The 11,415-nt window shown below is 38.3% G+C and overlaps 1 protein-coding gene across 2 annotated transcripts; it reads left to right on the top strand.

Moving 5' to 3' along the window:
* Positions 1-650: 650 nt before the first annotated feature.
* On the top strand, positions 651-11,189 carry LOC149816872 (RING-H2 finger protein ATL38-like). 2 transcript variants are annotated; one of them, XM_089986774.1, is made up of 4 exons: positions 651-978; positions 1,600-1,697; positions 10,055-10,498; positions 11,133-11,189. In XM_089986774.1, the coding sequence occupies exons 1-3, from the start codon at positions 820-822 to the stop codon at positions 10,491-10,493; spliced, it is 696 nt and encodes a 231-aa protein (XP_089842900.1). In that variant the 5' UTR covers positions 651-819; the 3' UTR covers positions 10,494-10,498; positions 11,133-11,189. The 2 variants fall into 2 exon arrangements, with proteins under 2 accessions (XP_089842900.1, XP_089842898.1); XM_089986772.1 differs by lacking the exon at positions 11,133-11,189 and adding an exon at positions 10,692-10,807 and having other exon boundaries at positions 652-978.
* The last annotated feature ends 226 nt before the right edge of the window (positions 11,190-11,415 follow it).

The following is an 11,415-nucleotide window of genomic DNA, read 5'->3' on the forward strand; positions in this document are numbered from 1 at the left end:
GCCCTCTTAGAGATTGACCGAAAATATTGACGCTGACAGTAATGACTTGCATAAGGCCAGACCAGTCACGGTTCATTATGGCAAAGCTAGGCTTTGCTAGGGGTGACTCGCTACTCTGGATCCAGCAACTTTAAATTCTTTCCAAGTGTCTCAATTGAGTTCAATGTCAAAAGTTTGGTGGAAGTTAGAAATGGAATCAGCCACTTGGCTATAAATAGGCCCAAGTTTTTCCTCTTGGCTCACAAGACTTGCGGGCTAGGTTTCTCCATTCAAAAACAACAGATCGGAGGGACTCAACATTTATACAACTTGTCAGCCTACTTTAGTTTTCCCCCAAGCATCCTTTCTTAGCCTTTTGGTTCAAGCAATGGAAAGTCCAAACAAAGGCATCAAGAGCTCCGCACTTGTGAATTGCATGACATGAAATTTATGTTACAGGAAATGAGAGAAAGAGAGATGGCGTCAAATTTCGATCCACAAACGAAGGGTCAAATGTCTAGTGAGACAGTTTTCCACAAATTTAATAATATAAAAAATGCGAGAAAGAGGAAAAAAAACAAACCATTAAAAAAAGTGGTCCATTTAATTAATTTCTTTCTTCCCAGTTGGAATCATATCCTTGTTCCCTGTGGGCTCTTCCTGGTCATCTACCAAGCCTGAATGCGACGCCTATCTGATGTTTCCACTCTTTTCCTTTCTGTGTTTTGCTTTTTAGCCGATTTAGAGAGATGGGTACTCAAAATTTCTTGCTCTCCTGAGTTGGACGAGATGGAGCCGGCGGGATTTTGAGAGTTTGGGGGAGGGTGGGAGTCGGTAGCCATGATTGGTTCTGGTGTAAATTTGGTCATGACCGTGATAGGATTCGCCGTGAGCACCATGTTTATAGTGTTTGTTTGCACTAGACTAGTGTGTGCGAGGATACAACTTACAGCCTCTAGGAGGGCCTTCCCTGCAGCCGTCCGATCTGATCTAAGCCTGGTATGTCCTCTCTTTTTCCTTGCCTTTTCTATTCTTTTTTGTTTTTTCTCTGATTTCTCTGTTAGATTTACGTTAGTTCTTCAGTCAGAATCCCACTCTTTATCTTGGCTGCTGTTGTTAGCCCCGTAATGCTAGCTCCATCTTTTTGTTTTATAAAAGGTTGAGCGGAAGGACAGTAACACGACAATGTTTTCCGCCATTTCCCCCTTCAGCTTTCTTTTTTTTTTCCTTGTGTTTCTTTCAGCCTTTTCAGTTTTCGACTAAGATTTGGGGTTTGATTTCTTTCTATAACGTTTCAGAGTTTTGTCTTTCGATATTGGTTAACATGTGATCTTTTGATGGCATCTTCTGAGTACGAATTTTAGTTGTTGGCTTTGCAATGTTGGACTTTTTAATCGTTTTTAGACATGTTTGTATCATGAATACGCATTAAAATCTGTCTGAGCATGTGTTCTCGGCATTGTTTCCGGGCTTTGACTGTCTTGTGATCTTTTTGTTGTTAACCCTTCTCTTTTTGAAGTGGGCGTATTGGCACGTACCGTTGCGATGTTGTGCCTGTAATTTTTTTTGCTTTGGGACATTACTTGCTGTTGAATTTTATATAGTTTGTTCATGCAACAGCTAGAGCGTGGAATTCATGGGTTGGAACCGGTGCTTATTTCGAGCTTTCCTACAAAGAAGTTCAGCGACGAGTTTTTCTCCTCTGGTGAAGATTCCCAGTAAGTTCCAGATCCGTGAATGAACAAATTTGATGCTCTGGGCTTTTCTTTAACTTGGCCATGCGTCAATCAGTTCGTGTAGAATCTCCGGAGATTCTAGTTTTTATGTTGAGAAATTGCAGCTTAGTTGCTGACTTCCTTTGCATTCGTGAGATCTAATTGGCACATTAAGTCTGAGTAAAAGATTTCTTTTTTTGTTGAGATCTGGTAATGTTGTTGGAGGTCACAATATAATTTTGGAGGAAGCTCTTCTTTACCCAGTGTTAATTGACTATAGCAATATCTAGAATTAAACTTGGCTTTCAGCAATCGTTCATGCAGAAAATAAAGTACAAAGCAGAACTGAAAAAATTGGTTGATTTTGTTTCCTGTACAATTTTCTCGGTTCTATTCCATTGGATAATATTTCCTGAAGTAACCATTCATTTTGTGTAATTTTGGTTGGTTTACCTATATTTATGAGAAAATACACGCTTGTTTTCTATTTTTATTCTTTTCTTCACTATCAACATCTTTCGATGCCAATTTGTTTGTTTATTAGTCTGTTCTGTTCCAGTCCATCACATCAAAGTGGCTTCAGGCTATGGTTATTATTTTGTGAATTATGCATTTATGTAGGTATAACACATTCAAGTGTTGCTAAATATATAATTTCACTTGAGAAGAGTTGGTTTCCTGATTCTCTTGAATGCCATAGAAATATTTTATGCCTCTAGCCTCTATATATAGAAAACTTCAGTGGTAACTTAAACTGCATATCCTGGCTTAACATGTTTTCTTCTGAATGTGAATAAATATTGATGAACAACGAGATACTAAATGCTTTTGGGAAACAACAATATGGTTATGCCCCAAGGTTGCCAAACTAGGAAGCGAGAATCGAGAATTGAGAAGCGAGAAGCGAGGCATTTTAAAATTTATACGAAGCGGGAAGCGAAGTTTCAATTTAAAAGTGTAATATAAATAAAAAATGAAGCATTATGGAATCAAACAAGAAACAAATAAAAACTAAAATAAAATTGATCATTCTTATATTTCATGATTTTTCTGTAAAAGAGTTAAATTTTTGTTAAAATCTAACAATGATGATTACCAAAGTAAGTGAAAGCGTGAGAGAAAATACATGAAAAAGATGAAAAGAAACATGAGAAAAGTATATAGTATGCATAGACCATGTGTACGAGAAGCATAAAAGAAGCGTCGGGGAATCGAGCTTCCCATGAAGTTTCGGAAGCGAGGAGTATAGCGCTTCCGAAGCGAGTTTCAGGGAAGCGAGCTTCCCACCTACCTAAGAAGCTTCGGGTAACTCTGGTATGCCCCAGTATGGTCTTGGATATCCTTTCCTTCATTTATTATATTATATCGATTTTAAAACATGGCTTATGACTTTTAATCATTAGCTGTTTTACTACTTAAATGTGCTATGAATACAAAGTTGTAAAATATATTGCAAAACAAAATGATGCAAAATGTTTCCCCCCTACTATTCTTTCTCAAGACCTACAAGTGATTATTTTCTTTTTTTTTTTGATGAGCCATATGATCAGTGCATGAACTGCACATGTATCAAGAAATCTAGTTAACCACAATGATGGACTGTGACTGTGTTGCACTAATCTTCCTGGTCGTACTATGATATTTCTCTGAATTTGGCAGTAAGGCTCATCAGCTTCATAATTCATTTATTGTGCAAGAGTGATGATTACTTCCTATGAAGGATGCCCGTTTTCTGTAATAGATCAATTATATATTTCTATTGAGGGAGCATTTAGTCATTAGGTTACTTGTCTACTAGGACTTAAAGCATCTCCAAAATATTTTTTTTAGAGCACTGCCTGAAGTAGTTGTCTGACACTTGCTTACGGATAAGTACTGCTATCAATCACAATATCATCTACACTAGTATGAACTAATGGTGATATGTTAGGCATCTCTTTTGATAAAAAGTGACTGGTCAATTCGACTTTATTGAAACCAATAACCGGCTTACTAGTGCACTCTCAAACAAGGCTTGAGATATTCGATTTCAACCCTTTCATGTGATTTTTCAAACGACAAACATGCTTTACTGGGTTTCCCATATGACAACCAAGAGGATTCTCAGCATAAATTTATTTAAGTTATCCATGTAAAAAGACACTTTTCATGTTAAAGTCCAACTCACTGAAACTACAGGAGAGGACGCTAAGAAAATATGTTGCACACATGGTGATGTTCAACATGTTAAGAAGTCTTAGAAGATAGATTTGGATTACATGGATCTTGAAGGCTTAAAGAAATTGTCTATCACAAGTAGCAACAAACCTAACTGCACTCCATCAGAACGGTAGTTAAACAGCCAAGGATATGGTAATCTAAATGGGTTTTCTTTCTCTTATATGGAATCTGGGCATGAATACGAAGACATAAAGTAGCAAGAAACATGAAAAGAATCATATGTTCTGTATGATGCTATACAAGTTAAAACCTTTGCTAGAAGTTAGTGGTTATTTGATCTGAAATGATTTATTCATAGGATTCGTAGGAGACACTTTTCTTCACTCCTAGGCAAGCTGGAGAACAATGTATGGCGGCCTTATAATCTAGGAATCCTTGACAAGGATAATTGTACTCTACTTATCCAGATATTTCATTTGAACCACCTACTGAATATTCTGGTAAAGAAAACCTCTGGAGATCATTATATTGGACAAAATGCCTCTCTCAATACTAATGAATACATTGTATTCACTGTAAAAAATTGGTCACAAGCATCATCTTTCAAGAACTCAGTTTATGCATTCAGCCTTATCTCAGAAAAGGATGTATTAGAGGCATAGTCACAGATATCAGCGAATATTATCGCTGTAAATTCAGCAAACGCTAATATAGGTAAAATATCGCTATATTTTAAAAATATTGCCAATTTGATAATATCGCGATATTATCATGAGAATATCACGATATTCTCGTGATATTTTCATGATATTATCAATTAGTTTTACTTTTTTAATTTATTTTTTACATTTTAAATATGTTTTTCTTATTTCTTTTATTATTCATGTATTTTTTGTCTAAACATGATATTTTCTTATTTTTCTTATTTTTTATATTTTTAGGCCCCCAGATTTTCCCGAGATTTATCACCAAACCTTTAATATCACGAGAAATAGCCTCACCCGAGATATAGCCGATACCGATATTTGTGCCTATGATTGAAGGCAGGTCTTGGTAATTGTACAATTGTGTCACTGGAATAAATGATAAATGAGAGTGTTAATATTGGTTTGATGATGGAAGATGCAACATTTGATTGAAGAACCATGGTCTATTTGCTCTATCAATGAAAGTGTTTCAACTTGTCAAACTTAACAGCATAGTCTTGTACCATGCACTTCATTTGCAAATCCTTAGACACTGATAGCAGCCTCTATGAAAGGACTTGTAAATGGTTTGCATAATTCAGTGTGAGGGAATTGGGAAATGCATACGTCAAGCACTGCCACCTTCAAAACCATAAAGTAATTTATTAACTTTTCTTACAGTTTCTTGTCTTTTGAGTTACCTATAATGAAAGGATGTTATGCACATGTTTTGTGTGCATAGGTTTTATGATGGATCATGAAAATAGGTTTAACTTGGATGAACATCCAAGAAAACCAACCGATTCTTTGATCCTGATAGTATATTGGAAAGATGTCAAGCCCTTGATTAGCCACAATCATACCAAGCACAGCATTGAGTTGTGGGATAAAAAGGATCTTTCTGCTGTTATTTCTTACCAAGATTCACATTTATAGTCCATTTTGCTTTGGTGTAGATTATCAGAGGAGAAAGCTGTCATTCTTTTCATAGTACTTTTTATCATCCTGGCACTGAAGTCTAATAATCTAAAATGTATAGAAGAGGCATGGAAAACGAAAGAACTGATTTGGTAATACTGTTTGGATTCTAGAGAAAGCAGAACTAGGGAGCTTAAGAAATTGGAGAAGTTGATTGATTGCAGAGACCTATGTCAACTTGTTTTTATTGGCCAATCCAGTTTGAGGTCACCCTTCTGTGTTTGTATTTATGCAGGCCTATAAGACACATAGACATGGGATTCAACATTAAATGTTATATATCTAATCTATGTTACATGGGTGCGGGTGCGAGGGTGCAACACTTTCAAAAACCTTGGGTGCGGGGGTGCGACAGGGCAAAAATGTAAAATATATATATATATATATATATATATATATAATTTTGAAGTTTTAACAGTTAACATTGTCATAATATCATTCATCATGCATGCAATATATCAACCTAAATATCAATCAAATAAGTAAAGCAGAAAAAAACTAAATTACATGCCAAAGTATATCCTGATGAAGTAATGAATCTTAATAATTTTCTTCATCATCAAATGCATCATTAGAAGGAATACTGGGCTCAGCTAAATTCATGTTTGTTATGTTGAAATCATGTTCTCCCTCGAAGTCACACTCTTTTGGGTTTACATCCCCAAATTTGGATGTTCCTTGTTTGCGTTACAAACCCAATTTAAAAATGTTAAATACAATACAAGTATATTTAAATGAAAAATTAAGAAATAATCAAATAACTAAGAGAGCAAATTAATACCTATATTCATCATTGGTTCGCGAAAGTAATCGAAGATTTGAATGAATATATACTAAATCCTCTGTACGCTTGCTTGTGAGTTTGTTTCTCTTTATGTTGTGGATTTGAGAATATGTGTTCCAATTTCTTTCACAACAAGATGAACTAGCAGGTTGCAATAGCAATCTTAATGCAAGACGTTGGGGATGAGGTGTTTCTGATCCAAATGTTGACCACCATGTGATAGGATCTATATTATCCTCTTCTCTCACGAATAATGCCGATGTATATAATCTCGAAGATGAAAATTTTTCAAACTCTTGTGTGACTTGATGTAGAAGATATGCTTCTGGAAAAAGTCTTATCATACACATATTTCTATGTCTTGATAGCTCTGGGTCTAAATTTGGAGGGACACGACCAATACCACCAGCGCACCACTTATTTGCATAATATTTTGGATTAAGAGAATGTGTCATGCAATGCAAAGGAGTGTTGCTCTTATCCCATCTTCTGACTAAAATTGAATGAATATGATTAAAAAATTCGGAATCATCCAATGCAGGATTTTTTTCTTCATGCTTGAAAACTTTAGCTTGTATTTTTTCAATCATATTATCCCACGTATCATAAACTCTGTGAAGCATGGGCTCGTCCTTATCAACTTTTCTTAACATTTCCCAAATAGGTTGTGTAAATTGAAAGAAGTATACCACTCTATCCTAAAACTCATCATCAACAATGAATTTTTTAATTTCTTGAGCCTTGATATCATCATCAACACGATAGAATGTTCAATTTTCATCACTCACCATGTTAATCAAAACATTCTTCACTCTTTTAATCCTCTTCACCATCAAAATGATGGACGCAAAACGTGTTTTAGCAACCTTCAACAATTTCAAGTCAGAATGCCTATTAAATATAACATTAGCACGATGATGGTTAATAACAAAATTCTTAATGCTTTTGACATTTCTTTCTAAATCTTCAATCAATGAACATAAAACATATGCTTGTAAATTTTCTTCTTTTTTGGGGTTGCAGATGCTCTTTAGGGCCAGATTTATGCTATGTGCTACACAGGGAGTCCAAAAAATATGGGGGTACTCACTCTCCAAACTCAACGCTGCACTTTTACAAACTGGAGCATTGTCTTTAATGATTTGTACCACTTTCTGATCACCCACTTCTTTTATGACTTCTATAAACAACCTCTTCAAATACTCTGCATTTTTATATTCCCCATATGCATCAACTGTTTTCAAGAATATTGGGTTACTAAGCGAACAAACAATGAAATTGATCAGTGGACGCCTTTGAATATCTGTCCATCCATCAGATACAATAGAAACTCTATTTTGCTCCCATGAATATTTTTTAATCTCTAGCAACCTCTCCACATTTGTCCTCTCTTCTGCAAGAAGTGTGGTTCATATTTTTTCTGAACTTGGAGGCACATAACCACTCAAATTACAATTTGCCAAGGATGTTACTAAATCCTTTCAATAAGGATTTTTAGCCGCATTAAATGAGAGTGAACTAGAATAAAAATACCTCCCAACTTTTCTATCAAATTCTTCTCTTCCATATGTATTGAATGTTGCTTGTATCGTTCCTCTACCTCCTACATTGACTTTTTTTTTTTTTTTTTCAGCATCTTCTTGGTGGCTTGTAAATGACACACTAACTGCACAAGAATCGGCCATTGCCTTTCTCTTCTCATATTCTTCTTGTATTTTCTTGTATTGTCTTCGCATTGCCTCATTAACTTTTTTGCATCCTGAAATACCATGTCCTGGTATCTTCAATAAATGAGCCTTCACTCTTGTGTAAGACCCAACAAAATCTCTTTCGCAGAGCTTGCATCGAAATCTCTTGTTTCCACCACCTCCTTCTCCAGTTTTTGCAAGTTTATCTACATGTACCCATAGTGGCCCCACATCATCAATCTCACTACAACTATTAGCAAAACTAGCAACAAAACTCACATGTTGGGATGAGGATGATGCAAGTTCTTTCCCTTTATCTATCATTTTTATCCTGAAAACACAAAAAAAATACATTCAAAAATTTCAAATCAATTATACAGACATTATCTTGATATAAATATATATATATATATATATATAATATATATTATATATAATAAAATCAGGAGCAAGGAGGAGGGATCTGCCCCTCCCCTGCCAAAAACAGGGAGGGACTCAACCCCTCCCCTGAAATAAGAGGGAGCAGGGATGGGGGCTCAACCCCATTCCCTGTCGAAAACAGAGGGAGCAAGGGGGGCTCAGCCCCTCCCCTGTTGACCCAACAAGAGAGCGAGAGGGGGGGGGGGGGGGGCTCAGCCCCTCCCCTGCCGACTCAAAAAGAGAGCGAGAGGGGAGAGGGGCTCTGCCGAAAACAGAGGGAGCAGGGGGGAGCTCAACCCCTCCCCTATCGACCCAACAAGAGAGCGAGAGGGGGGGCTCAGCCCCTCCCCTGCCGAAAACAGAGGGAGCAGGGGGAGCTCAACCCCTCCCCTATCGACCCAACAAGAGAGCGAGAGGGGGGGCTCAGCCCCTCCCCTGCCGAAAACAGAGGGAGCAGGGGGGGCTCAGCCTCTCCCCTTGCTGACCCAACAAGAGAGCGAGAAGGGAAAGGGGGGGGGGGGGGGGGGCTCGGCCCCTCCCCTGCCGACCCAGCAAGAGGGCGCAAGGGGGGGGGGGGGGGGGGGGGGGCTCAGCCCCTCCCTTGCCGACTCAACAAGAGAGCGAGAGGGAGCAGGGGGGCTCGACCCCTCCATTGCCGACACAAGAAGAGGGTACGTACCTGCGACGAGGGAGAGGAGGAGCCTAGGAGGTGGCGTCGGGAGGAGAGAGCTCGAGTTGAGCTGCGCGGGAGAGGAGAGGAGAGATATTTTTTTGCCCTAATCCTCCTTTTCATCAGTTTTTTTTAAAGTCCGAAATGTGGATGAAAATGACCCTGGGTGCGTTGATCGCACCCAAGGTCGTGTTGACCGCACCCGGTACTGCACCCGCACCCGCATCGCGTCGACGCGGGTGCGGCACCTGCTTTGCCGAGTCCCTGTGACTTAGTATCTAATCATTTGATGTGCAATAGTGGAAGACACTTGTTCCATGTGATTCATTTCCCTTGGGTCTCATTAGCCTCTCAAGTGACTTGGACTGAACTGATGTGGGTAATGTGCCTGTTTTCTTTTGAGGGTTTTGCACTTAATTTTCATATCATTTCATTGGTTTGAGTTGCGATGGGCCATTATAATCCTTTTTCATGATTCTGATGTGTCTTTTATCGTCTGTTTATACCATTATGCAATTGTGCACTGAATAATTTCCTTTCCCTTTTTTTCCTGCATGTTTGCATGTGCAAGTGTACGTGCATGCCAGTTAGTGAAAGAAGTTTTTTCTCAAAAGAAATTTGTATCAATTCTCATTTACTTGTGATCATGGAAGCCTAATTCTGATTTGGCTTTCTCTGATGGAAGGTTATGGTGCTTGCCTTTCGTTCTTAATGCATGTGCCTTGGCAGTTACCAAGTAGCCCTCAACAGACTCATGCCAAGGGCATGGGAATCATGCAAACCTTAAAATGCTATATAGTTTTTGCGTTCCTCTTTATCACTCACATATATTATTGATCACATTCACAGAGGTCTGCCTCTGCACAGTTTCTCTAAAACAGTAAAAAAATAGAAGGAATGGAGAAAGAAAAGGAAAATAGACATGAGGAATTGAATACTCTGCATATTTTGATCATATTTTGGTCCTTTGCCAGGTGCACTGTATGCCTTGGAGAGTATCAAGATAGAGATGTACTCCGGATTCTCCCATATTGTGGCCATGCTTTTCACGTCACCTGCATAGATATATGGCTCCGGCAACACTCGACTTGTCCTGTATGTCGAATATCCTTAAGGGATTCTCCAGATAGAAAGCGTCTATTGCTGCCCTTGTTTAGCCCTGCTTTTCGTTCTCCCCATAGTCCAGATCCAATGGCTGCACATTCATACAATTGTCTGTACAGCAGTCCTGGTTATTCTGCAAGGAGGATGGACAGTCTCAGGATGGAATCAATTCAGGAGGCTGAGCTTGAAGATGCAGGAGATTTGATCTCTTCCACAGTTGGTAGTGGTGGTACTGGAAAAGGACCAACCGGACATGGCCTAGAAGCCAGGAACCTTGTGAACCCATCCCACTCTCAGCCAGTCAATTGAATTTGGTAAAGAGCTGCACTTGCTCCTGCTTGATGCTTTCCAATTGCTTGAGATCAATCTGGATTAATCCAAAAAAGGGTGAAGAATTAGAATTCTAGAAATTGATGTGGGAATCTGCACATGTTGATGGTGTGCTTATTAATGCACTCCTATTTTTGTATCTATATTGCATTTTTAGTGTTTTTTCTTTTTCTTTAGGCATTTAGCTTGTTTCTTAACCTGCATAAAGATCTTTTTCCAGAAAGGAAGAACCAAAAAGAACACGGAGATTGATACGCGAATGGTTGATTTCGTTGCTTTTGACATTGATCAAACTCCCTTTTCAAACTGTTTTTAGTGAGTATTTTTCTTTAGAGATTTGTATAATTCCCTAGGTGCATCCTGTTGCAATGTGTTTTTGTTTATTTTAGTTGCCTGAATCATGCATTAATCAGGAAGAAAAGCATCCTTGACACGAAGCCATTGTCTGTCGGCATTTGAAAATTGGCTCTGGTACTTTCTCCAGTTTGGTGCCAACGACTTTCTGCAAAGAGCACCAACACCAACTTGAATCAACCCGATGATGATTTTTGGGTTCTTGGTCATGAAAGTGACGTATCTAATAGCGTTTTTTTTTTTTGTTTTTTGCTTTTCATATAGAATGCTGTTGTCACTGTACAACTATCGAATTGCTGTCATCGGGCCTTGATTATGATGGTGTCTATAAGTTTAAACCTGAATGGTGAACAGGAAGTTCGGTGGCATTTTAAATCAGTGAGGGGGCATTTCTTTGGGAGGGGTTGCAGATGATGTCACATATTTTTGCATTGATTTTGCAATTGACCAAATGCATCCGGCCAATCTTTTTTTTTTTTTCTCATTTCATGTGTGGGGAATCCTCTTAAGCTCACCACTGTTTCATGTAGAATAGCTATTCATATGA

This window comes from Nuphar pumila, chromosome 14 (genome assembly GCF_984573655.1).
Source record: "Nuphar pumila chromosome 14, dmNupPumi1.hap1.1, whole genome shotgun sequence".
Taxonomy (NCBI): Eukaryota; Viridiplantae; Streptophyta; class Magnoliopsida; order Nymphaeales; family Nymphaeaceae; genus Nuphar; species Nuphar pumila.